Below are 23,990 nucleotides of genomic sequence, written 5' to 3'. Positions count from 1 at the left end.
AGTATTTCCAGGGCAACTAGTCTATGCACATTGCAGAACCAGGCAAGCAGGAGAAGAAAAGGCACCTTACATTTTATTCCATGTCTTTCAGCTCCCAGTAGCAATAATGACCTCTGACCAAAGCAGCTGTTTGGGAATTTATGATCAACTGGGTTACTGGGCCTTGGCCTTAGGTCAGCAGGGCTCAAGGGGGTCATTAATCTTCATGAAACGCTCTGTGTCACTTTTACTAGTGTTTAAATGATGAGTACTGTGAATTACAAGAGTATCATTGCTATATATCAAGTGGTTCAAGACTGGTAAATCTGAAATAAATTAACAGCGGCAAACAGAGCTGTAATTAGAAGTTTGTTCCCAATTTGCCGATATTCTTCTGTTTCTGTTTCTGTTGTAAAGCTAGTGGTTGGGCTGACTTCAAAGCTAATATGAAAGAAAGCTTGCAGTATTTTTCAGAAAGAAGAAAAAAAAGAGATGCTGAAAAACACAATATGCAATTATCTTCTGCAGTGCAGTTTATTAAACAAGATCTCTAGCCTGTTACATCTGAGATACAGTTTATAGTGGCAGCACGAGTCTTGAAGGGGGATGAGGCCTGAAAATAGAGAAAAAAACAATGAAAAGAGGGATCTAGTTTACATAGTTCTCATCTTCAGCAAAAGAGAAAAGAAATCATGAAATTAAACAGTTTTTTTGTATATTATGCTCTCTCAGTGGCAAATAAAACTGTTCCGCACATTCTTAACTATATTTTAAATTAATAACAGCCAAAGTGATATTTATAAACCAATTTTAAAAAAAAGAGCCAATGTAAAAGGAAAGATGCTGTGAGCCACAAATGTTATTTACTAAAATGAAAAGACTGATATACCTCTCAGGAAAAAGCCAATGCAGTATTGTATATGCAAAATGCCTATGGCCCTCAGCTGAGAAATCGATATGAAATTTCCCAGCATCGGGCACAGAAATTTGCCTGAGCTAATCCTCTGCAGCGTGTGTTTTCCCGTTGCAGAGTTCAGCATGTGCCCTCTGAACCGTAGGCACAGCACCATCCCGGGGACCATGTTACCACTGACCTTTGCTGGGAGGAATCAAAATACGTTCAGCCTTGTGTCATGGCTCCTGTATTGCTGATAGGGGATGGCAATTCCTCGCAGATGTACATACACACATATGCGCAGGAGCATGGTCCATCCTTGCTGCCATCGGAATTTCCCAAATGGCCAAGTTGTGCAAATGGTAAAATCCATTAGAGTACTTACAAAAGGCTTTTTTTCTTTGCAGTGAGGAAGAGTTCGATCACCTAAACAGAGGAATCGTGACCAGTTTCCTGTAGGATATAATGTCATACTCAGGCAAACGTACAATGTTAGACATCTTTGGGGTCCTAAGAGCTGAAATGTAAGGATGGGGTCCTAAAGACCTGAGCTGTGACTGGCGTGATTGAAAAGTAAGGTGATGACTGGTGCATCTTCCAGGTAGCTCCTAACGAATGCATTGCAATTGCACTGAGCTCAAGAAATACAGCTTCAGATAAATACAGGGTTAAACTGGCAATGCATGAGATACCTGGCAAAGAGAGGAAATAAAGCAGTACAAATAAAAGAAAAACTCAAAGAAAGAAGTAGCATATCATAGAGGAGTTCTCTTCAGTCTCGTTTGAGTGGTGCTAGCACTGAATAATTTTGTAATTAAAGAAAAAAGACCTCTTCGTGCAGCCCAGTTTAAGGATATACCACTGGTGGCTCAGAGAAGAACATAAGCTGAAAGCAGTCCATTTGGAGGAAGGATTTAGAGGGGAAGAGTGAGAGCTTATAAGCACAATTAATTTGTTCACTTATAAGAAGTGGCATGAAATAATTACTGTAGAGTAGAAAATAGATCAGATGACATTGCAGTGGAGCAGCAAAGAAAGTTCAAGATACCATATAAAATTTTGTTCAATAATAGCTCAGATCAAAAGTGGTATTGGTCATACAGTTAACAGCATATAGAAAAATACTACAGCTGGAATCTGCTTTGTCCATAAAGTGAAGTCAGTTTATGATGGAGTAACAAATCATTCAGATTGAACAAAAAATGTAGACAAACAGGATTTATTTCCTTGCTGAAATATTCTAGCAGCATTCCAGCTATCTATCCATTACAGGAATTTATTGCCACAAGGACAGAAGATGAATCAGGTATTAAGACTGGAGATAGTAATGAAAATACCAATCTTGATTATATTAAAAAAGAAATGATGAGATTTAATGAGACAAGATTTAGTGTGGCTGAAGGAGAGAAAAGAGTCTGTAGCACAAGACAGAGGTAAGAAAATGGAGTTTTCCACAGTGATAGATGATGCAGAATAAGCCAAAGGGAAAAGATGTAGGCTTCATCCTAAAAAACTTGGGTTGCAGTGGTAGGTACACATGCAAAAGCAGATGTCAAAGGAATGAAATGCAAAGCTGACAAGGGGAAAGTTGAGCTGGGTTTGAGATTCATCCAGAGAAAGAGTGTTTCAAACTCTGGGAGAAGGTGCAGTTGCCATTAGAGTATACATGGAGAGGAGAAAACAAAAAAATGGGAAGAGAAGCTGGAGGGAAATCAGTGCATATGTGATGTGTGGGGAAGAGACAACCATTAAAGGAGGGAGGGAAGGAGCAGCGTTTTTTTTCTGTTCTAGCACATCAGGTGATCTGACAGTGTCTTCACCTAGGAAGTTTCTTAAACACGGAAGGAATCGGTAAGAAACAGAGGACCCAGAAAGAAAGGGCCAGAGTTAAAAAAAAAATAATGGGTTAGACTGTACATTGAAATACAGCAGGAGTTAATCCCAGTTTCGAACAGCAAATGTGAAGATACCAGTTTGGAAACCATACTAGTCGGCCATGGAGAGACACCCTGTGCTAACCAAAATTTCTATGTGACCTTCAGCTGCAAGCTGACGCAAGGCCGTTTGCCATCATCCAACTAGGAGGCAACAGAAGAGACAACTGTGTCAAGTCCTGTGTCAAAAAAAGAAAACCCACATCCTTCATGCTGTACAATGAGTAAAAGCAGTTGGTTATTTTTGCTTCCTTCAGGCTGAGCTTTTTTTTTTTTTTTTTTAAGCAGCTCGGCTTTTGAAAGGCAAGAGCCAAATTAAGCTCATCATCTTGCCCATGCCAGCTACAACGGCTAGCAAGCCTTCGTAAGGCTGCCAGCTCCCCTGGCATTCTCGATTACATGGGCATCCTGGTGCGATGCCCGTGTGGCAGGATACGATTTCTCTCCCAACTGTCTTATCTAAATCCACATTACTCTTCAACATCTTTATCAGTTTTTAGTTACTTTTTATTTATCCGAGGGAAAAGACACTCTAATCTCCCCAAATCCTTACAACTTCTGACATGTTTGTTTTAAATTGCTACTTAAATACTTTGGCCCATCCTTCCTGACTTTGAAGGGCTTTTAGGCCAGTTCACAGAGACAGTTAAATGCAGTGTGCCTTTAGGCAGCCCAGATTGTGTGACTTTTTTCCCATATATATTTTTGTCACATCCCATATTTAAGCCATTCTTAGAAAGCTTTGCGTGGCCATTGCAGGCTGTCCCAGGGCTTGCTCTTGGAGGCTCCTAAGTCCTTATGAGCTTCCTGAGCGAGACAGGAATTGATTTTGTATGTGAGCTTGTCAGAGTCACAGCTCAGCCATACAGAAAGACACTGGAAGAAAGATATTTAAGCGACAACCGAGAGGCACATAAAGATGCCCCACAAGATTTTGACTGTGATGAACACAGAGAGGAGCAAGGATGCCTGATGGGCATGTGTTAGAAGCTGAAACACTGAACTAACCCCAGCTATTGGGTGGTCGTTGTGGGGCAAAGTGACTAGCGCAAACTGCTGGGACCAAAATTTCAGCATAAAGCCTAAGGCTTAGAAGAGCATAAAACCTGATATTACTGTACAGCCAACATTATGCTTGTTATTAACAGACACTACAAAGTTAGCAGTAACTTCCAGTGGAGGAAAACAGGACCAGCATTGCAAAAGTTATTTTAGATTTGTTTATTTGACTCCCTGGAATAAAGTATGCATGATAGCAGTAAGAGCTTTGTAAAAGCTGAGCAGGATAAATTGTACTCATCAATATTGAAGCAATTACCTGTACAGACAGAATATCTGTGATTTGTTACAGTTACTGAAATACGAAGTGTGACTATATTGCTATTACGTGCTCGTCTCTACAAAATTACTAGGGGAGGATCCTAAATGGTCAAACGCCAAAACTGTCTGTTCAGTCTAGCTTTCTGTTAGGAGATAATAGCTGAATTTACCAATTTGATTTGGTGGATTTTAATTTGTGAAGGAAACAAATAAAAAGTACTTGACTGGGTGGCTTGTGGGTTGATTTGAGGCTTTCATTACGTCTGTTAAATTGTTTGGAAACTCAGAGTCAGAACTTAGTGTTTGTGAATTTTTTTTGCTATTTAAATATTTGAGGCGGGATCCAGGTCCAGCTTACAACTCCTCTACGTAGGTGTCCATGGTACTGAGTCCCACCATGTGCCACGGTGGTCCTACGCAGGAGTGACCTCGTGTGATCCTGGATGCCCTATGGCCCCATGGCACCTTCACACGGCTGGCAGATATGACACAGTAAACCCATGCCCTGGTAAGCCAGGCAGGATATCCTGCACGATTTAAATGCGTAAATATCCTGCACTGCGTAAAATGACACCAAGTCCCCGTGTTTAGACAACAGCAGCTTGGACCTCGTCGATACATCCAGAGGAGCCCAGACAGTCACTCAGCTGTGATCAGCCAGTTGTCAGAGGTGAGCCTCTGTTCACTGCCCACCACAGCTGGTGCTGTTCATGACACCCTTCAGTATCTGAAGCGGTCTCCAGCTCCAGAAAGGCACAGGTCTTCTGCAGACCCACTGTTATGTCTGTCAGTCCCATGCACACATCAAAGGGCATCTAAATGGCGCTAAACCCCCATGTGTGGATGACCGAATTGAGCCCGGGATCACCACTGTTGGAAATCTAGATCTCTCTCTCCCATGGAGATATCTGCACTTGGTTGTGTTAATGTTGATCTGAATCCTACCCAAGCTGTGGGCGAGTGTGTGCCACCGAGGTATATGGCACCATGAGAAAGGTTTCAGGTTTCCCTGTGGCCTGAAAACTGGCAACTCCACATGACAGCTCCATGGCTACAAGTCAGTGTCATCAGGCTTGTTTGGGCAAGGGTTTGCGCTTAGGAGACCTTTCTCCCTCCCGTGAAAGTCTCTGGCTAACCGTGTTTGTTCCCTGCCTTGCTTGGATGTGGTAATTCAGAGGTGGCCATGCAGCAGGCAGCAAAATAAAACCTTGTGACAGAACTTTCGCCCAACAGCTTTTTCCTGCGTTTCTCAGGTTTCTCTTAGCTGGGCTCATTTGAGAGCTCGGTTCCCAGGGAAATGGCTGGCAGTGGCTGGACTGCCCAGCAGTGCCTGGCGCGTGGCTTGCTGTGCTGTGCCCTTTCCATTCCTTGCGGCTGGTGAAGCACTTTCTTGGGTTAAGGAGGCAAGGCGCACTTTTGCATGGACACTTATAGGATTTCAGTTGGCACCTGGCAAACCCCAACATTCAAGCAGGGCTGGCTGTTTCAGTCTAAAAAATTGTTCTATACCCTTGATGGCCTTTTCTGAAATGAGAGGCTGCTGTCACAGCCCCCACGCCCTCTCCAGGGAAACTAATTTGCTTTTCAGCTCAGGTGTCACTTCACATGGTATGATCTGGACCTGGGAATTCCCTAGCATATAGCAGTTTTTCAAGGTAATGATGAAGTTAATTATCAAGTAGCCTGTTCGTATTAGTTGGGGACTTGGCTAGGTATAAGGCTTTATAGCAAAAGCTTTGCTGAGATCATTTGGATATTTTGGTTTTGTTGATGCTTGGTTTGTTTGTTTCATATGACTGAGATATTTACAGGGGAGGTTAATGCTTCTTAATCCCTCTTCATAAACTGAATTTGGAAATCTCCATTAAATGTATTTCCAGGAAAAAAAAAGAAATACATACACAGGTGTATGTGTGTGTGTGTGTGTGTGGCTAGAAAAAGAGAGAGAGAAATGGCTGTGAGGTTAATACCCAAATCTCCTTTTAAGAACATCGTATTGGTGACTCTCTTTCTTCAGATCACAGACAAATTATTCTCTTGAATCCATGAGTTTCAGCCATTGGTAGGTGAGCAGGTCTCTGTAAACCAGAAAACGCAGAGGCATGCTGAGTGGGTTGGGTTTGTGGAGATGTGTCTGACTCCAGCAAAACAACAGAAATAAAAATCATTTTGAGCTTTTACATATGAGGTACTCAAAAGTACTTTTAGCTTTTAAATTGGTTCTGTGTGTTCATGTGTGCATATGTGCTGGTAGGGCAGACTGATGGCGTGATCTTTGTTTCTATAGTAAAGCAGGGTTGCAGGACAGCAAGCACTCACTCAGCAAGCACTGAGGCTCTTGGGGTGAAATAGAGGTGCTGGTGGTACCGTCAGGACTGAAGAAACAATCCCCAGAGGGGTTGCCGAGAGATCCCAGAGAAAAATCTCTGCTTGGGGCTGCTCCGGGGCCCTGGAAGTTCCTGGGAGGTAGCTGCCGTGGTTGCTCAGCTGCCTCCTTTCTCCCTCTCCATCCTCCGTTAGGGAAGTTCAAACACTGCATCATGTTTGGCAAGAGGCTCCAGCCAGGGAACATCCACGAACATGCTCAAAATCCTTCGACTCTGAATAGGTTGCCGGAGTGACCTGTGAGCAGATGAGGATTTCTCCTTCACCGGCATTTCCTGGTGCACTCCTCCTGCCACGCAGCGCTCCTGTGCATCTCTGGGGAAAAGGCCGCGCTGAAATCTCGGTGTCAAAGTGCATTTCCTGCCTACGGCCGGGGGAGGAAAGCCGCTCCCCCAGCACAGCACCCCCGATCCTGGGTGCCGCAGCTGGGGAGGTGTCCTGCCCTGGGCAGGGTGCAGACAAGGCAGCTCAGAGGCTGGAAGCAGCAGGCTGGGAGTGGTGGTGTCTGGTGGGATTTCCACTGGCAGCTGTCGAGGGAAGGTCTAAAGCCCAGCTCAGATCTGGCCCAGTGGCAGGACCTCGGCCCAGGCTGCTGAGGGAATTGATAAATTGTGGGAAAGCCTCTAGCGCGGTGCCATGCAAGATAAGAAAGGTCAGGTTACAGACGGAGGTGGGGTTGCTGAGACAGAATTGCTTGTAGTTCGAGGATTCAAAAGGAAAAACACCAGCGCAGAGAGATGCAAAGTCCCATAGGAAAAAACAGGGAATCTATCAGCGCGAATGGTGCCTGTGCTGGCAGATTTGCTGGATGATGGCAATGTAGCAACACTGAGGACCCGTCTCAGGGAACAGCGGATGCCAACCCTTCTCCTCATGACCGATGCCTGCCTGGCCAGCAAAACCTCTTTGCATGTCTTACTGGGATGGTGAGCACACCCATGCTTAGTCTAGCAGCTTGTTTAATCCTAGCTATCTTTTGCGTTTAAGCCAACAAGTAATGGCCTTGTACATTTAAGCTGTATAGCTTGCTTGCAGGGTCTCTTTGCATGTGGCTAAAGGTGCCAGAACAAAATGACCCCAAAAGGGACAGTAACAGTCCACACCTCTTCTCAACTCATTTAATTTTCTCATAAGGATGCTTTATATGTTCACCGGGGTGTTTTTCCAATTATTGGCCTATTTAAAAAAAAATCACTAATAAGTTGAGAAATATGCCTTCTCACTCCAGAAACACCTCCACACCAGGCAAGGGGAGTTGTCATGTAAGCCTGGGAAGTCTTATTACTCATGCCTTGACAGTCACTCTTTCTGAAGGACTGATTTTGCTCCATTTCCATGTAAGACAAGGCTAAGGCCATACCAAACTGGACAGAATTTCGTAGAAGCAAAGGCTGAATGTCAAAACCTGTCGTCCCCAAGCTGGTGGTTGCTGTGAAGGCTTTTTGCTCAAACAGACCAGCAAAGTCTCTGGGCTCACAGCCTTCAGGGGCCTTATCTTTCTGGAAATGCCAAACAGGCCACATGGAAACCCAGGTTCCTTGGAGTCCTCAGAGCACCCTCTCCAGGCCATTTTGTGTCTAAGCTGTGCAGCATCTGGCAGCTGTGGCTTAGACTGGCAGGTCAGCTCTGATTGTCTTTTTCGGATAAGATTTAATGCCATGCCATCTCATCTTTCTGTTGCTGTGCAGGACCTTCTTTACAGGGCATCCCTGGGCAGAGTCCCTGTTCATTGAGAACTTGATCTGGGATAACTTTCTGAAAGAAGGAGCTTAAAAAGCCAAGCCAACACATGTTGATGCTCTGTCTCAGGACAGCGTGATACCCTTGATAGTCATCCTGAGTGACTTGCCTTTTCTAGAAGTTTGTCATAAGTTTTGAGCCATTTCTGTGAATTTCATTTCTCTGCATTTTTCCTGGTACACTGACATTTCCAAGCCTTGTGTTATGTAAGGCCTCTGTCTGATGACAACCACCTCTCCTCTTGTCCTTTCTGCAGAGTGCTGGGGACCGGAAAGGTAGGAGCTCATATCTCCACTCCCATACATCACTGGGCATCGGCATCATCCCATTGCCATGGAATTACCTTAACGTACCTGGAGCCACAACAGCCGGGCAGAATCTCCTGACAGAACCGGCAGATATTTTTAACTGTTTGAGAGCATCACTTTAACCGCCTTAAATCATTCAGAGCTTGCACAGGACCATATTTGTCCTCAAATCCCAGAGGGCTCTCTCTGCATTTCAATATGTAGTCTGAGTGTACACGATTTGCTAGTACAGTGTATTTTTAGCAAGAAGATAGGCTTCTTTTGTATTGGCTCAGGAAGGTGAAAGTTTATCATTGAAAGAGCTTGGTGATGTCATTTGTACCTAGGGATTTACTTCTATGAGCTTGCTGTGTCTGCTGCTATGTGACGGCTGTATTTTAAAAACTTGCATTGCTTTATTGAAAAATCATATATTTAGAAACATCAAATTGCACAGAGCAGCTAATAATATAAAGTCCATTTAAATGTCTGAATGATGGATCAGGATTTGTTTCATTTTTCTTCACAGTCCTGCAAGGCTTATCACATTTTGTATTGAGTTCCACCTGTAGAAATCTGAAGCAGTCATTGACCTCAGTGGAGCTACGCTGAGTTTATATTGCTGTGACAAGGTGGAATTATTCATGCTCTTAGGGCCCTTTTGCCAGCTGAAAACCTCGAAGCACTGATAAAAGTCTGCTCACCACACTTGCAGATCAGGGACATGGCTATTGCTGTTGCCACCATTGTTGCGAGTATTGCAGTATTGCAATTAGTCATAGTTTTTGTTGCATTTCACAAATTGGGGAGTTGAAATGCTTCCGTTTCAAGCAGGTGGCTCAAGGTCATGCGAGAGAGAAGTGGCAGGGGGTTTGCATGGAGCAGAGTAGCAACTGGGATAGTCCAAAGTGGGCTGCCAGTGCACCAGGGCATTTCATCTCACCAGACTTTAGACATCAACATCGTAATAGGCACCTTAGCCCGAACCACCCCCAGATGGCTGGGGCTACACCTACATCAGTGAAGAGGCTCAGTTATTTCACCCTGAGACCAGGTGGTGCAGTGTGCCCACATGCTTAAGCTCCTTTCCTTCTCCAAATTCATGTGGCTGTGACTGAACTGTCCGCTGAGAACTGTCCCTGGTCCATGCTGTTCTTGGTAAACCGTGCCCAGGCATTGCCTAGAGATTGTCAGATGGCACAGGCCAAAACCTGCCAGGGAGCAACCATCTGACAGTATGGACAAATACATTCTAGTGTTCAGCCTGTGCCTTTGCTCGGCCTAGGCACAGGCTACTATTGGCTCATGAGAATGGAGAACATGAGATAAAAACAGCAGTTTCTGTTGTTCTGGAGCCTGTTCCTCCCTTTCTTTGATTGCATGTAGTTTTTTTACCCTTTAGAAAGCAGATACAAAATGTTTCTGACTCCAAGTGGCATCAAAATTGGACATTTGATCAAGTTGGGTTTGTGCTGAATCCCCAAAATGTATCTCAACCACACAGGTGGTATCCCCACTAATAGCTGCAGACCTCTAACTCTGTAAAAGGAGTTGCTTCTTACCACTCTTTCTAGTCTTCATTCCAGCTATTATTCATTTGTCTTATTTTACGTATCCCTCAGCCTTGGGAAAGTTTTCAGCAGCATCGTGTGATTCTTTGAATAGTAACAGCCCACTGATCTAAATAAAGCATCTTTCCAAGTAACTAATACTTTAGCAAAACCATGAAGATTAGTGTCTCTGACTCTCTTGCCCTCTGCACCTCTCTCACATACAACACTTTACCACCATGTAAGTACTGAGTAAAAGCCAGGCACGGTGAGAATGCCATATGCAACTTTTGTAACTGCAGCACACCCCTTCTGCCACTGAATGGCTTTGCTTCATGGGCTTCAGCAGTAAAATGTTCCCTCTATCATCCTTTCCGTCTCTCTTCTGTCCTCTTTCTTTCCTTTTGATCATTCTTTTCTGTATTACCCACTCTTTCTCCTTCTTTTTCCTACTGTCTTCTCCATTCCAGTGTATTCTTTCCTTGGGTTTGTGTCTCTTCTCCAATTTTGTCTGGCTGGAAAAGTGACAAGTTCAACTGATGCCAGAAGATATCACCAAAATACATGATTATGACTGTACCCTTAGGAACATGGAGCATCTTTCGGCACCATTCTGGTAAAAAAATGTTGCTCATCAGGGTCACCATTTCACTAATATCACCTTGGCTCAGGCTGATAAAACCCTGATCCTCCTCTCCAAGGCCAGATCCCCACCCTGAGGTCTCCCATGCTCCCAGTGGTAGCAGTGAAACGCTGGGGTCTGCCTGGCCGGCTCCTCACCCCCCGCCCGGAGCCAGCCGTGGTTTTCAGCCGTTGGCTCAGCGTGCTCTGCCTGTGACACCCATTCTCACCTGGCAAAAATGTGGAAAGCCAACGAGAACTGTCCCATCGGTTAAGCCCAGGCCTGGTGTCACAAGCTGGCCCATGCTATGATGAGTTATCCCATAAAAAAGATTCTTTAACTGTTTTCTTCCCTGCTTCCCATTCTCCTCACCATTGTTTTTTCCTGTTTTTCATGTTCTTCCTTGTTTCTTCTGTTGTCTCTGTTCCCTTTCTCTACTTCTCTTGTTTCATGTTGTTTCATGTGTGTGTTGGAACAGCAGACTTGAAGGGCTCACTCTTGACTGTGCTGATCATGCTGGTGTTCCTAGAAAGTGGCTCCCTGTCAACTAAAATATAGAGCTATCTCTGTTTAAACCCACTTCAGGCTCCTTAAGAGAGCCAGTGTGATGGGGTCCACATCCTTTGATGTCACTTGCTAAAGGAGGTAAACTGTCGCCTAATTTACCTCCAGTGTTTCAACATCCCTCCCTGCAGGAGCAGAGCAAAATGCAGCTGAATGGAGAGAGCCGATGTGAAGCTGTTCTCGCAACAAAGGGCTTGAGGGAAACGTCAAGGAACTGAAGCTAGTTTCTTATGAAAAATATAGCACAAGTCCAGGGGAAATTATTTCTCCTTTCTTATGCACTGCATCTTGTGGGAAGAAATAAAACTGTTTTCAGAAAATGTACTGGGGCTTTCTTCATAGCTTTCCAGCTTCAGACGTGTGTCTCCAACCAAGGCTACCTGAGGTGCATCTCCTTCACCATAGTTTTATTCCTCGCCGTAGGCAGATCTGCCTGGGATGCTTTAGGTGCATGTGCTCATCCTGTTGCAGGGAGATGGACTATACGGACTCTCTGTGCTGCTCTGAACCATGCGCTGATATGATTTCTATCATAGTGTGGTTCGCAAGAGGGAAACTACTGTTCCTTAAGGTACTGTCTTGCTGCTTACTATACGGACATGTTTCAAACTTTGGGCTTAGTCCCCACACCCATCTTGTGCAGGTTGGTTTTACACTGCAGTAAAGAAATGCTGAGGTCTAAATAATCTGACTTGTTTGAAATTATCTGCCTTGAGCCTGGAAACCATCTGATCACAGCATGACACAGACCAATGCACATGAATTTCACCTTCCTATAGTTATGGGCTCCATATTCACTTCTTCCCCTATCCAGGCTTACTTTCGATACTCCTTTAAAATAGAATTATTGCTCAGTATAAAAGCTATCTAGGACTTTTTTAAAATCTCTTGCCTCAGATAGTAATTCACATATTTATTAACATCCTTTTCTGTGTTGCTTGTATTCTGACACTTACTAAATATCCTATTTGGATTTTGAAAACACGTCATCAGTGTTGTTTGCATCTTATTTTATATTTTCGCACATTTGCTAGAGGCAGCTGGGCAATCCCACTGTGTGTGAGCAAAAGTCCCCAGAGCAGCAGAACAATCTGACTGGGTTCTGCTGCCACCTCTGCTTATGGCACATCTTTTCTGAAACAATAAGGTTTGATTGCTTCTTATACATTTGTATATGGGAAGAAAATGTAATACCGTCTTCTACTGGAGGAAGATTATATTGGCCTTCAAATCAATTTCAATTTCTCATGAGTCTTCACTATAATTTTATTTGGTCTTTACTTTGGGGTACTACATTTCATCTCTTCATTCTCCTTTAAAAATTGGAAGTCTCCTGGCTCCCTCCATGCTGAGAAGTTAGTTGTAATGGGAAACACTGCTCCTGACGGGAGAGGGTGTTTTTAGGTTAAAAGTTCTAACTGTTTTATTAGAGTGCCTCTGTTTTCTTTAGTGTGGTTTTGAAATGTTTGAATTTTTGCTAAATGTCCTTCTTTTCTTTGCATTAATTGAAGTGCTGGGGAACTCAGCAAGTGCGCAGCACTCTCCAAAGGAATTTGCATGATTTTCTCAAAGTCTGAAGTTCGGCCTTGCTGCTCGGAGACCGTTGTTTATGCACAGCTGGTGGCACATGCGCTGAGCACAGACGTCTGCATTTGGGGAAGTGAGGTGTCCGCACTCGGAAGTGATGCTTTCCTGCAGCTTGCCTTTTCCTGTAGAGCTGTGAAGCCCCACAACACATTTAATCTGACTGACAGCAGATTTGCTTGTTTCCACTATGGACCGTGGCCCCTGAGAAGGATCTGTGGATCCCACAGGTCTGCAGACCATCGTGCAGGACATGCTGTTTTACTGCACCAGCACCAGGCCAAAAATCTGCTCTTAATTTCATAGCTGCCATTAGAGATTTTTGAAATCTTTTCCACATGGTTTTCATGTGCGTGAAAAATAGACTGCTTGTCAAGTTTTTAAAAAAGACAGCTTGTCAAAGTGTTATGTATCACCTCGGGCCAAAGTGGGAGTCCTGGTGAAACTGAAAATGAAAGTCCTCTTGTAATAAGGAAGTTAAGCAAAATATAGCAAGATACAGGACAGGAGGTATTTGGGTTTGTTTCGTTTTTTTCTCCCCTGAGATGATGAGGCTTCACCAATGCAGGTATGATATTTGATACACTAGGAAGCAAGGTTTCACTCTCTTGTACATCCGATTTGAACTGTAATCTGATGATGGAGTAGGAATGGATGGCTAATTTGGAATATATATTTTTTTTAATAAATTATTGAGACATTAATGAAAAAAGGCTATATATGACATTAATCTTGAGAAGTTTGGCACTGATCACCAAATATTTATTCCCTGACTTTGCAAATTAAGAACTATACTCATGCATATAAATATGAAAACATATAAACACATAAATACATATATATATGTGTGTATATGTGACTGTGTGTGTGCCTACATATATGTGTATATATTTATATATATAATATATATGTACGTATATGCTTTTTCTTAAAGTACTATGTGAGTGAAAATACCATTTGACTGTTATGGCTAAAATATTTTAATGTTCAGCTGCCACCTTCAATTACTGCATGCTAAATATAAAAAAAAAATCAAAGATGAATAAATGTCTACTAAGAAATTAGGGATACGAAAGTACTCTGAAGGCAGATATATCATAGCACCATGTGAAGGCTCTGGTAATGCCTATTATGAGTCAGAAATTAGATATTTTGGAAGTTACTGAGTATGAAAAAAGAAGAAAGTTCTCAGCCATGAGAACTCAAGCAACTTGGGCATATTCTTGTGTGACTTCTAAGGCTCCTTCCTGGCAGACTAGCTCAAACCAGATGTATTTCCGAAATGGAGATGTTGCCACAAGTATCAGTTCTTGGAAATGGTTTCACAAATTCCTTGCATTTACTTGCTGTTTGCTGAGAAAGTTTCTGCCATTATTCTCCCAACTGTTGGCCTTTCTTTGCCCCGTGACGCTGGTTCCCTGTGAAACACCCTGCTAGGTACTCCTTAAAATCAGTATTTGTCATTCTTTGCCAAAAAGGGTCTCCCCAGTTCACCATGTATTGGGCTGCCAAGGCCAGAAGCAGGAAAGAGAGGTCTGTCTCACCGGCCTGAAGCTGTCATGTGCCTGTTTGGGGTGGCAGGGGAGAAGGGCAGGTGTGAGGGTGCCCTCAGCCCTCCAGAGATCCTGAGAGCTGCTCAGGGGCTCCAGGAATGATTGCCATCCTTGCTTCTTCTTTTCTGACCAGGTATAAAGCCTTTGCCAGTGTGGCGTGGACTACCTCCAAAGCCACGTTCCCTCATGAGCCCAGTCCTTAGATGGGGTGTAGCTTTCTGTGAGGATGGAAACACCAAGGTGTACTGGCCCAAGAGAGGACACAGGGAAATATTCTGATTTTGAAGCTCCCTTTTAAAGTAGGTTTCTCTGCATTGATCTTACTGGGTTGGTTGAATGAGTAGGTGTGTGAGCAGTCTTAGTTTAGAAGCTGACTTAAGAGGACGTGGTGTAAGGGCTCGCCAGAGGAGGGCCTGTGGTTTTAAAGGCACTTTCTGCTGGTTTATCCAGGAGAAAGTGTCTTGCTTGGAGAGTGGTGGTCCGAAAGACTTTTTCAGATGCTGCCTGCCTTTGACTCAGCACACTGGTGGCCCTGATGTTGGAGCAGGCGAGGAGGGGCTAGGAGTGTCCCAGGGACTTCTTCCCACCCACAGACTTCTGCAGTGCTGCTTTGACTCAAGGCCATGGGACAGCTTTGTGGTGGGTGCTGGATGTGGGGGCCCACTCTTTGCCTGTGGATTTGGAGAATCTCAAGATAATTTTTTTGTGGACAACAATGACATTTTTTGGCTCTTTCCAGGGTAAAGTACTTCACTGGAATTGGCACCCTGAAAGAAGTTCTGCATTTCCACATTTATCCCATTCCATAGCACAGCCCAAAGAAGACCTTCCTCTCTCCATTTTCAGGCTGCCTGTGTCATGTCCTCGAGTGCTGCTGAGCTTTGCTGATTTTAAGCCAGGTCCTGAAAAGTTCCACATTTGTCCTGTAAGATGGGGCACGCAAGCCCCAGGTCAGACAGGAGGAGAATAGTGAGGAGCCACCACAGGCCATGCTGGTAGGCCTTAAGCTCATCCTGCTCCTTGCAAGCATGTAGATAGGTTCCCTGTGTAAGCGCATAAGCTACCTACTGAGCTGTGATGGCCTTGAACATAAAGGATAAAATGAGAGACCCTGAGGCTGGAAAAGGGCCTACAGGTAGGCAACAGCTTCTCAGTTTGTGAGTGGTGGCTTTACCACCCCATCCTTTTCCAAAAGGCAGTGCAACAACATGTTCTCCTATGCCATTCCCTGCTGGGACATCTGCCCATCCACCCTTACCCTTCCCAGGGCAACCCTCAGCTGCATAGCACAGCTAGCTCAAGCTTAAAGCACTACCTAAGTCCAATTAAAAATCGGAAGCAGGGAGGGAATTGGGGAGAGGCCAGTCTTGAACTGTGGCTGGTATTAATAACTCAGCGAGGGCAGTATGGCCAGACATGCTGCGCGGGTGTGCTCCCTCTGTCCTTGAGGCTGGAGACCTGCTGGAGCCTTTCTTTCCCATCTGGTCTCTGCACCTGGTTTTTCTTTCCAGGGCAACCAGCACCTGAGGGTATGTGGAGGACTGATGAACAAGCTGGGTTTGTGCTGGCATGGAGGCAGGCGTAGCTGGAGCATGCCCAGGAAACAGGAAGGTCCGTGGACATGGGTGGCCAAAGCGAGCACTCACAGCCAGGTGCACAGACTGCTGAAGCGACCACGCATCTGTGAAAGACGCAGAACCAAGCCATGTCCTCCGCACACCACCTCCACTTTGGGAGGACGAAGAGGAGCTGCTCATGCTCCTATCGGCTTTATAAAGGGATTTCTCCCTGCTTACCATCAGCCTAAATCTAGCGCTGTGTGGACTGGCTGCGTTCGATGCAGTCAGTGGCTATGTTCAGTGTGATTCAAAATTTAAAAAGTAAAAAAAAGCAATCTGAGAGTACTGTTTTTTAGAGCATATTCACATTTCTGACTGATTTATATGTTCTCTCTGAGTAGTGAGGGACCACCAGAAGAGATTGCTCCTACTGGAGTAAGGAAAGTTGTCAGAAAACATACAGTGGCTCTTGGGCTGGATTATTTTTCTCATTCTCTGTGGGTTATTTGTCCTTGTAGTTGCCAAGAAAAAAAAAAAAAGAAAAAAGCTGACTTGCAGCAAGCAAGCAGTATCTCAGCAACAAGCAAAGCACTCAAACAAATTTTTCCTGAAACTCTGCTGAGAAGATGGCTGCAAGGAGAAAGCAAACACACGCAGGGCTTTCTCTGCCATGGAGGGCTTTCTGGGCCTCAGAAGGGGCCTGGTGGCGGCCTGCCAGGGACACGAGGCTTTCTGCCTCTGTGAGCTTCATACCAAAATCATTGCATGGCCGGGCCATAACCACATCAGAAAGCTGAGGAATGGGAGCTGATGGTGGTTTCCATGGGCAGGGCTGACTCCCTGCTTCACTGTTATTGTTATCCGCTTCTGTATCCCATTATTTAACACACAGTCCTGAGAAACAGGCAGGGACACTTGCAGTGGGAGGTCACCCGAAATTATTTCCATAATGGAAATGCTCGCAAAAATTTAAGAAACATCTGTGCAAAGTGCCTCACTTCAGGGATTTTCTTTTTCAACATTGTGTATGTTAGGAAACACAGCTCATTGCTGAGCGAATCTTCTCCAGCTGCATCTACACAGTTGCTCAGAGGAACACGTATCGCTAGCAAGCAATTAACATGCTTAACATTTGGAAATGAGGACGGTGAATCTGATTAAGTATTTGGCTACCAACTACCACTCTGAGCATTCAAGCCCTACCTGTGGTGATGCGGAGATTGGATACAGGTTGTGGATCAAGGTCCACGGCTTTATTTCTCAGTTTCGGAAATAAAGGCTCAAATTTTGTTCATGCAAGCAGGAATGTGACTTGAGTGACCAGGTTTTGACTCCAGCATTAGGCAGTTTTATTCATTCAGCTGTAAAATCAAACAGAGGGGAAGTGGTCGTGGAAATCAGGCCAGTTTTCCTGAAAGGCAAAAAGGCAATTTGGGACAAAGGAAGCTGTGTAATTTCTTTGGCTTCCTTAAACTTTTGACTGGTGGATGAACAGATGTACCTATGTAACATCAGCTGCCTGCAATTAAATGTACTGCTTTCTTTGCAGAAGTCCAGTAAGATTCCTGTATAGACATGGCACAACCATGTCATGGGGGACTGGACGGCATATCCGCATGGGGACAGTGGTAGCACATGGCACATCACGGTCAGCCCAGGCTGGAGAGCTGAGGCACCTTGGGCAAGAGTGGTCTTTCTCAGAGAATCTACACTTGCACTTCATTTCTGCCGCCTTTCAAAGGGGTTCTCATTTAATCTCACTCAGATACGACACAGGAAATCAAAACATTAGTCCGGGGTCGCTGCTGAAATAGCATCTGACTTCTCCTGATTTTGACTACATTTTGTTATTGTTGATGGATCTTATTTCCGTGCTCATGAGCTGGAGAGGCAGAAGGTCATTTCTACCCTGTCCATCCCAAAGGACCAAGACAAGCAGCAGCCCTGAGACACGGGGACAAGTCTGGTGTCTGCTTTGCTGCCGACACAGCATGCTGTTGTGGCACAGAGGAACACGCTTCTCAGAAGAGGGCACACGTACTCCTTTCTCCAGACACTGTTAGGAGCTTAAGCAAAATATAAGCCATGGTAACAGGATGTGTGATGAGGAAGGCAGAGGTTGTATCATGAAAATGAGTTACCTGGGTTAATGCACTGCTTATAATATAATAATGCATTACATGTATATATATATGTATAACAGTATTAGAAAAGATATACATACTGCATATAATATATTATCAAAATATTACATATACTCTATTGGTTATAATACAGTTCTTTAGTCCATGTTAGAGAAAAAAGGCTTGTTCAGTGATTCTCTTCCAGTCCACACTGGTCTTCCCTGAAAGGCTTTTCTTTACCACTGGCTAGTTGTAGAGTAACATTTATCCCCAACTTTTTTTTTTTTCCTTCTGATCTGTAACACTTCCATTTTTTTATGTGTATGAAAGGCTCTTTGTGAAGCAGCAAGCAGCAGTTCTGTCCTGCGGGAGGGCCCAGGGTCACATCTGGAGAAGAGGTGAAGCGGGAGGCAGCGGCAGGTCCACGTTCCCCGAGCATGCGATGGTCCCTGGCCAGTGGCCATGCTGCGGTGCTGGGCACATGGGGCCGCACGCTGGCCTGAGCCACGGCTACAAGCAAATGTGAGGAGCAGCATTTTCTTGTGCTGGGGGTCAAGTGGCTCGGGTGGCAGGCAGATTGCTTTGCAAAATCTCTGTTTCTGCTGTAGCTTTGGATTGAAAAGTTTCCTGTTGCTTTAACTTTCTAGGTACATAGCTATTCTTAGATTCTTTCTCCTGGAAAATTGAGGAGACATATCAAAATAGTTTTTAAGGGTCCCTTAAGGGACCTAGACGCATTGCTAGTAATTTAACTGTCAGGAGCTTTATTTTGGGGGATAAATATGGTGTCTTTTTTTATTACATTTTTACTATGATACTCCACAGTAAAGACCTCTTTCTTCAGCTCATTGAGCAGAGACATACAAAGATACCAAATGGAGAAATGGCAGTAAATACAAGTGTGGCATGTTATTCAAATGTTTTTAAAGCTGCATATAAGGATCCCTAATAGAAATGATTTTGAATCCTTTTTTAACTAAAGAAAAAAGATTATTTTATCTGCACCCCAAATTTTGACTGATGTTCCCTAGTATTTTCCCAATAAAGTCAGGAAGACAGCAGGACGCTGTTTCACCTTCCAGGGCATTTCTCTCATGTGAAAGACTAGTCCACTTAGGGAAATGCAGCAGCCATGTCTTGGCCCTTCTTCGCCTGCTCTCCAAGGAGATTCCTTGTGAGTTGTGCAACCGATAAAAAACATAACTTCAGCAACTAGTAACTCCAGTTTATTGAAACATGGTCTTGACAGTTAATTTGATTGCTAACAAAGTTGCAGCATGCTCTATACAAAAAGTGTGACCTTATATGTGGGAAATATTTACCCTTTAGATGCAAAACTATCTGATAAGAGGGTGCCTTTGGATGGACACAGAAACTAACACACTCTAGTGCGATTAAATTGTGGATAATCACCTCTTATTTTTTCATTTCCTGATAGTGAGGTTTATAGTACCTTGTCAAAGGCTCCAAGATTGTCACTTGCCCCTGTTCAGGACTACTCCTGAAAGGGGAAAACCATGGAAAAAGAGTTGGCTCCCTTCCTTCCAATCATTTGTCCACTATCTCTCTGCACAAGCTACCATGACCCCATTCCCACTGCAAACCCGTGGTAATATTACCTTTTTCTTCAATTGCACGGGACCAAGCACTCCATGAGCTAACACAGCATCACTGGATCAGGTCTCAGGTCTGTTCCTGGACACATAAAATAAGTCTATCTAAATTCTTGAAATGATGATTTGGAAAATAAACATTAGTGAAGACTTATGATACAAGTCTGTGCTTATATCAAAGACAGCATAGAATAACTGAAACAGATTGACTCTTCAACTGAAGCTGACCCTTGGGTAGCCTAGAAAAATGTGACTTTCCCAGCGACATGCTGAGTACTTTTCCACCTGGCCATCAATGATTTGTTTTCCTTATATTTCAGACAGAGTTGAAAATAGTTGGTTGTATTTTCTCCAAAAAAGTTCAGAGCACTGAAAACATATCTTCACTGAGAGAAACCTTCTCCTGGGGGGATTCCACAGGGAGCGCAATTTTTCATCATTATATCCAGTCTTCATATGAGACAGGCTATTTTCCTCACAAATATGACAAATCTTCAAGCTAAAAAAATCCAAGCATGTTTTTATTTAAAAAAGGGGGCCATTTAAAAAAAAATCCAAACGTGCTCAAACTGAATTTGGACCTTGAGTGCACTCAACTGCAAGTGGCCTGATTTGGTGGACATGCATTTTAGAAAATATTCAGGGGTTTAAAAACGCAGACAGCCTTTTGGTAAGATTTTCCAAAGCCTGCACAGGTGGAGCTCCCTGCTGCTTTCTAAAACAGCACTCCTCCTCCTCTGCCGCCCATCTTTCCTCCTGCTCCTGGCTACCTGTTTTTTCCTGCTGCATTGCTCCTGTTTGATGTCAGACAGCTGGAAGTTTAATCCTATGAGAAAGGGAACGGTTTTCTGATTGGAGCAGACAGGAGGTGAGGGATTAGGGACATCTCTTTGGCAGCAGTTTGCTGTGAGACTGGAAACCACTCCCTAAGGCTGTGCTGCCAAATGTCCTACTAGCTGCCTGCCTGGGTCTAGATATTTTTAAAAGACTGGCTCTGGGTCCCTACATATGGACTGAGTTGCGTAACCTCAAGTGCCTGGTTTTCAGAAAAGCATGGGCAACACTGAGCATGAAAACAAGTTTTGTGATGGCCTCAAAGGGATCAGAGAGCACACAAAGTGACACAGGGTGCAGCTCCATGCGCATGAGCCAATATCCCGCCTTTGGTTTCAATGGTCACATTACTTGTATCATTGCAGTACTGAAATTGCTTGCTTGAAATCATTGTTTCACTTGATAATCAATGAAACATTAAAAAAAATACCTCGGAGTGGAAAATCTAGAAGTGTTAATGCTTTCTGAATGGCCTGAGCCATTGCTGGGTCCTCTTTGGCTCTCTGCCTGCTATGCAAGTCCGACTCAGCAGAAAATATTAGTAATGCCTTATATTTCTGTGATATGCAAACCTTTGGCCAATGTTTGCAAAGAGAACTGGCAGAGCACCATGAAGCATCCGAAATGTGCACTTCTACACATACAGGGAAATGGAGCGCAAAGACACCAAGACAGTTCGATGAACAGTTTCCCTTCAAATCACAGGTGAGTAAGGTGAAATAAAATACTCTGGTAACAAGACAAATTGGTGGCAACGCTGAGAAAAGAGTACTGCTCTTTCAGTTCTGTGCCTTGATAAGGGTGAGCACCGGAGGCATATCTGCACTGCTAAATAAAAGAGGACTAGGGACTTTGCCCAGGCACCTGACCTCTGATCATCCATGCTGCTTAATGTTAGTGTGCACCTGTCTTGGTTTTGGATGGCCCCAATGAGCTCTCTTCAAGACACTTTTGCTCCAGCAGGGCCTGGCACTGAGCCGTGTGGCTCCAGGCTAGCCAGCACCACACGGCCGCTTTTCTTTAACAATTTGGACACAGTCTAGACGTCCTGTCCAGAGCGCATATGTATAATTTTGCAATTCTGGACCAGCTACTTGCAGTATAAACGTCTGATTTGCACTTTGAAGTTTTCAGCAACAAAGTAGTAGAGCACAGGATCAAGGCAACTGTTCATGGCAGCCAGGCAGAGAGTGATGACCGCCGCCTTGTGCAAAGACAGGTTGTCCTGGTGGCACTCATGGTGCCTCAGGTGCACAGTTCGCAGTATGTGATACGGCAGGAAGCACAGAAGGAACAGGATCAGAGTGATGATGATGGTCAACAGTGCCTTCTTGTGACAGACTGCCTTTTTTTGCTGAGGCGTCTTGGTCTTGAGCAGCGCTTTGATGGCAAAGACGTAGCAGATGATAATGATGCAGAATGGCAGGATGAAGCCCACCACAAGGACGATGTTGTTCATCAGGAAGAGCTTGTGTGTGTTGGCTGGGGGGAGGTCCAAGCACTTGGCTGGGTGGCTGTACCCAGCGATTTCCTTGCTCAACAGCGGGCTGGAGGCTGCCAGTACGAAGAACCATATCACTGTGCATGTTATCTTGCCATACTTAATGTTAGTTACTTTCCAGTGCTTGAACGGGTAGACGATGGCTATGAAACGAACCACACTCAGCACGGTGAGAAAATAAATGCTGCAATACATGTTAACGTACAAGGTGTAAGTCATGATCCTGCAAAGGACTTCACCAAATATCCAGCGTGAGCCCAACAGGAAATAGGTGGCCCGAAAGGGCAAAGTGCTTACAAACATGAGATCCGAAATGGCCAAGTTCTGCATGTAGATGTTTACCGAGGTCTTTCTCTGGGAATGCCGGAAGAAGACATATATGGAGAGGCCGTTTCCAACAGCACCCAGGAAAAAGATAGTGAGATACGTGGCAGGATAAACAGCTTGCTTGAAGCCATCAACTGTACAGTTGGGTGAGCTGTTAGTGAAGCTGTCATTTAGTGCCATCTCAGAAATATTCATGGTCTGGGGTAGGGCCCTCGGTCTTTCTGACAAAGTAAAAAGAAGTGGTTGTGCATGTTGATTACAAGCCACGCGGGGAATTCACTGTTGTGACTATTTCACTAAGTAAAAAAGTTACAAGCTGCAGAGAGCACTGGAAAGTAAAGGTTGGTTAAATGAATAATCACTTGTGATGTCCCAGTAAATACACATCTCAAAATGTGTGCATGACACTTTCAAAATGTGAAGCACCAAGGAAGGAAGCTCTAAATGGTTTGGCTATTACAGCAGCTGGTAATTGTCTCAAACTATGTAAGTGCTGTCTTTTGAAGGTGACTCTCATACTTGTGTTTCAATGACAATTTTGTGAGTTTCCCTCTGCAAAATAAGGCAACTTGTTGTCGGTCATTTTGCAACAGAGAGATTCTGAGTCAGCAGTTACCAGCCCTGGAAATATCAAAAGCTGGTCAGAAAAGAAGTCACCATCTGCCAGTAAGTAAGTTTGTGTTTCAAAATAGGATGAAAAGCCAAAAGAATTGAATTTGCCTACTGGGACTAGCGAAACTCTTCTGCTGTTTTCTGTTGTTGACAGGATGTTGTTGAACTTTCCTGAGCAATACTGAAAGCATTCTGATGTACTTTCATAAGCATAAATTAAGGACATTTTTACCTTAAACACTGTATAAATACTGTGCTAGTTATGCATGGCTCTTTTTAAATTCCCTTCTCCTTACACAGTATTTCTTCTTTCCTTTTATTTGCTGGTAGTTTTCTTCTCTTTTTGTGGGATACTTGCCTCATTTACTGCTTTTGCAACCTTTTTTGTTCTCAGCTGCTCTAAATCAGATAGCTGTCTATGCACGCTGCGGCCCATGTTAGTAGCCCTATTGAAAATGATCTGTGAGAAAATGGGGTATGTTCATGCAGAGTGATATTTCTTTCCTCCCATGAAAACATAACTCAATCAAATCAAAACCACTGATCACTAAAACACTATAAATAATATATTTTTTTCTCATTAGAGTCTATTTCTGTGCAAAATTCCGGATTTCTTTTCTCAGATCGCCTGCAACTGAACTGGTACTTTAAAAGGAAGGTTTCAGAATTATTGCTTGTTTAATAGTGGGAAAGCAGTCCCCTCTCCACATTTGCCAACATATTCCAGAAATGCTGCATGGAAAATTTTAGCCTAAAAAAATAGAGCAGTAAGAAATTTTTTATGGGCTGCCCTGTACCGACTGCGGTGCTGGCAACACTGGTGTTCCTGGCATGGCTGTAAATAGGAGCTAGTTTGTGAGTTCAAGCCTTTCCCTGTGGTTTTGGAGCCCGCTACGTTCAGGTGTGCCTGTGTTATCTGCAGGGCTGTGTCTCAGAGTCCATCTGGATCCCTGAATACTGCAGCCAGATGTGTCCCAGCAGTGGTCTTTTGTCTGGCAACTGCAGTGA

General features: G+C 44.1%; 1 protein-coding gene across 9 annotated transcripts in view; it reads right to left on the bottom strand.

Annotated features, from left to right (window-relative positions):
* Positions 1-511: 511 nt before the first annotated feature.
* Positions 512-23,990, bottom strand: part of CYSLTR2 (cysteinyl leukotriene receptor 2) — a 30,651-nt gene continuing 7,172 nt past the window's right edge. For 2 of the 9 annotated variants that reach the window (XR_010387250.1, XR_010387249.1), the window contains 2 exons: positions 19,715-19,790; positions 17,298-18,770 (listed from right to left, as the gene is read on the bottom strand). Coding sequence is in view for 2 of the 9 variants with exons in the window: in XM_026108368.2 (XP_025964153.2) it covers positions 21,633-22,565 (933 nt within the window). In the remaining 7 variants the exon portion in view is untranslated. The other 7 variants (XR_010387248.1, XR_010387247.1, XM_026108368.2 and 4 more) reach the window with 5 other exon arrangements.

This window comes from Dromaius novaehollandiae, chromosome 1, assembly GCF_036370855.1.
Source record: "Dromaius novaehollandiae isolate bDroNov1 chromosome 1, bDroNov1.hap1, whole genome shotgun sequence".
Classification (NCBI taxonomy): Eukaryota; Metazoa; Chordata; class Aves; order Casuariiformes; family Dromaiidae; genus Dromaius; species Dromaius novaehollandiae.
Note: the sequence above shows the minus strand (reverse complement) of the source record. Positions and strands in the feature narration are given on the sequence as shown.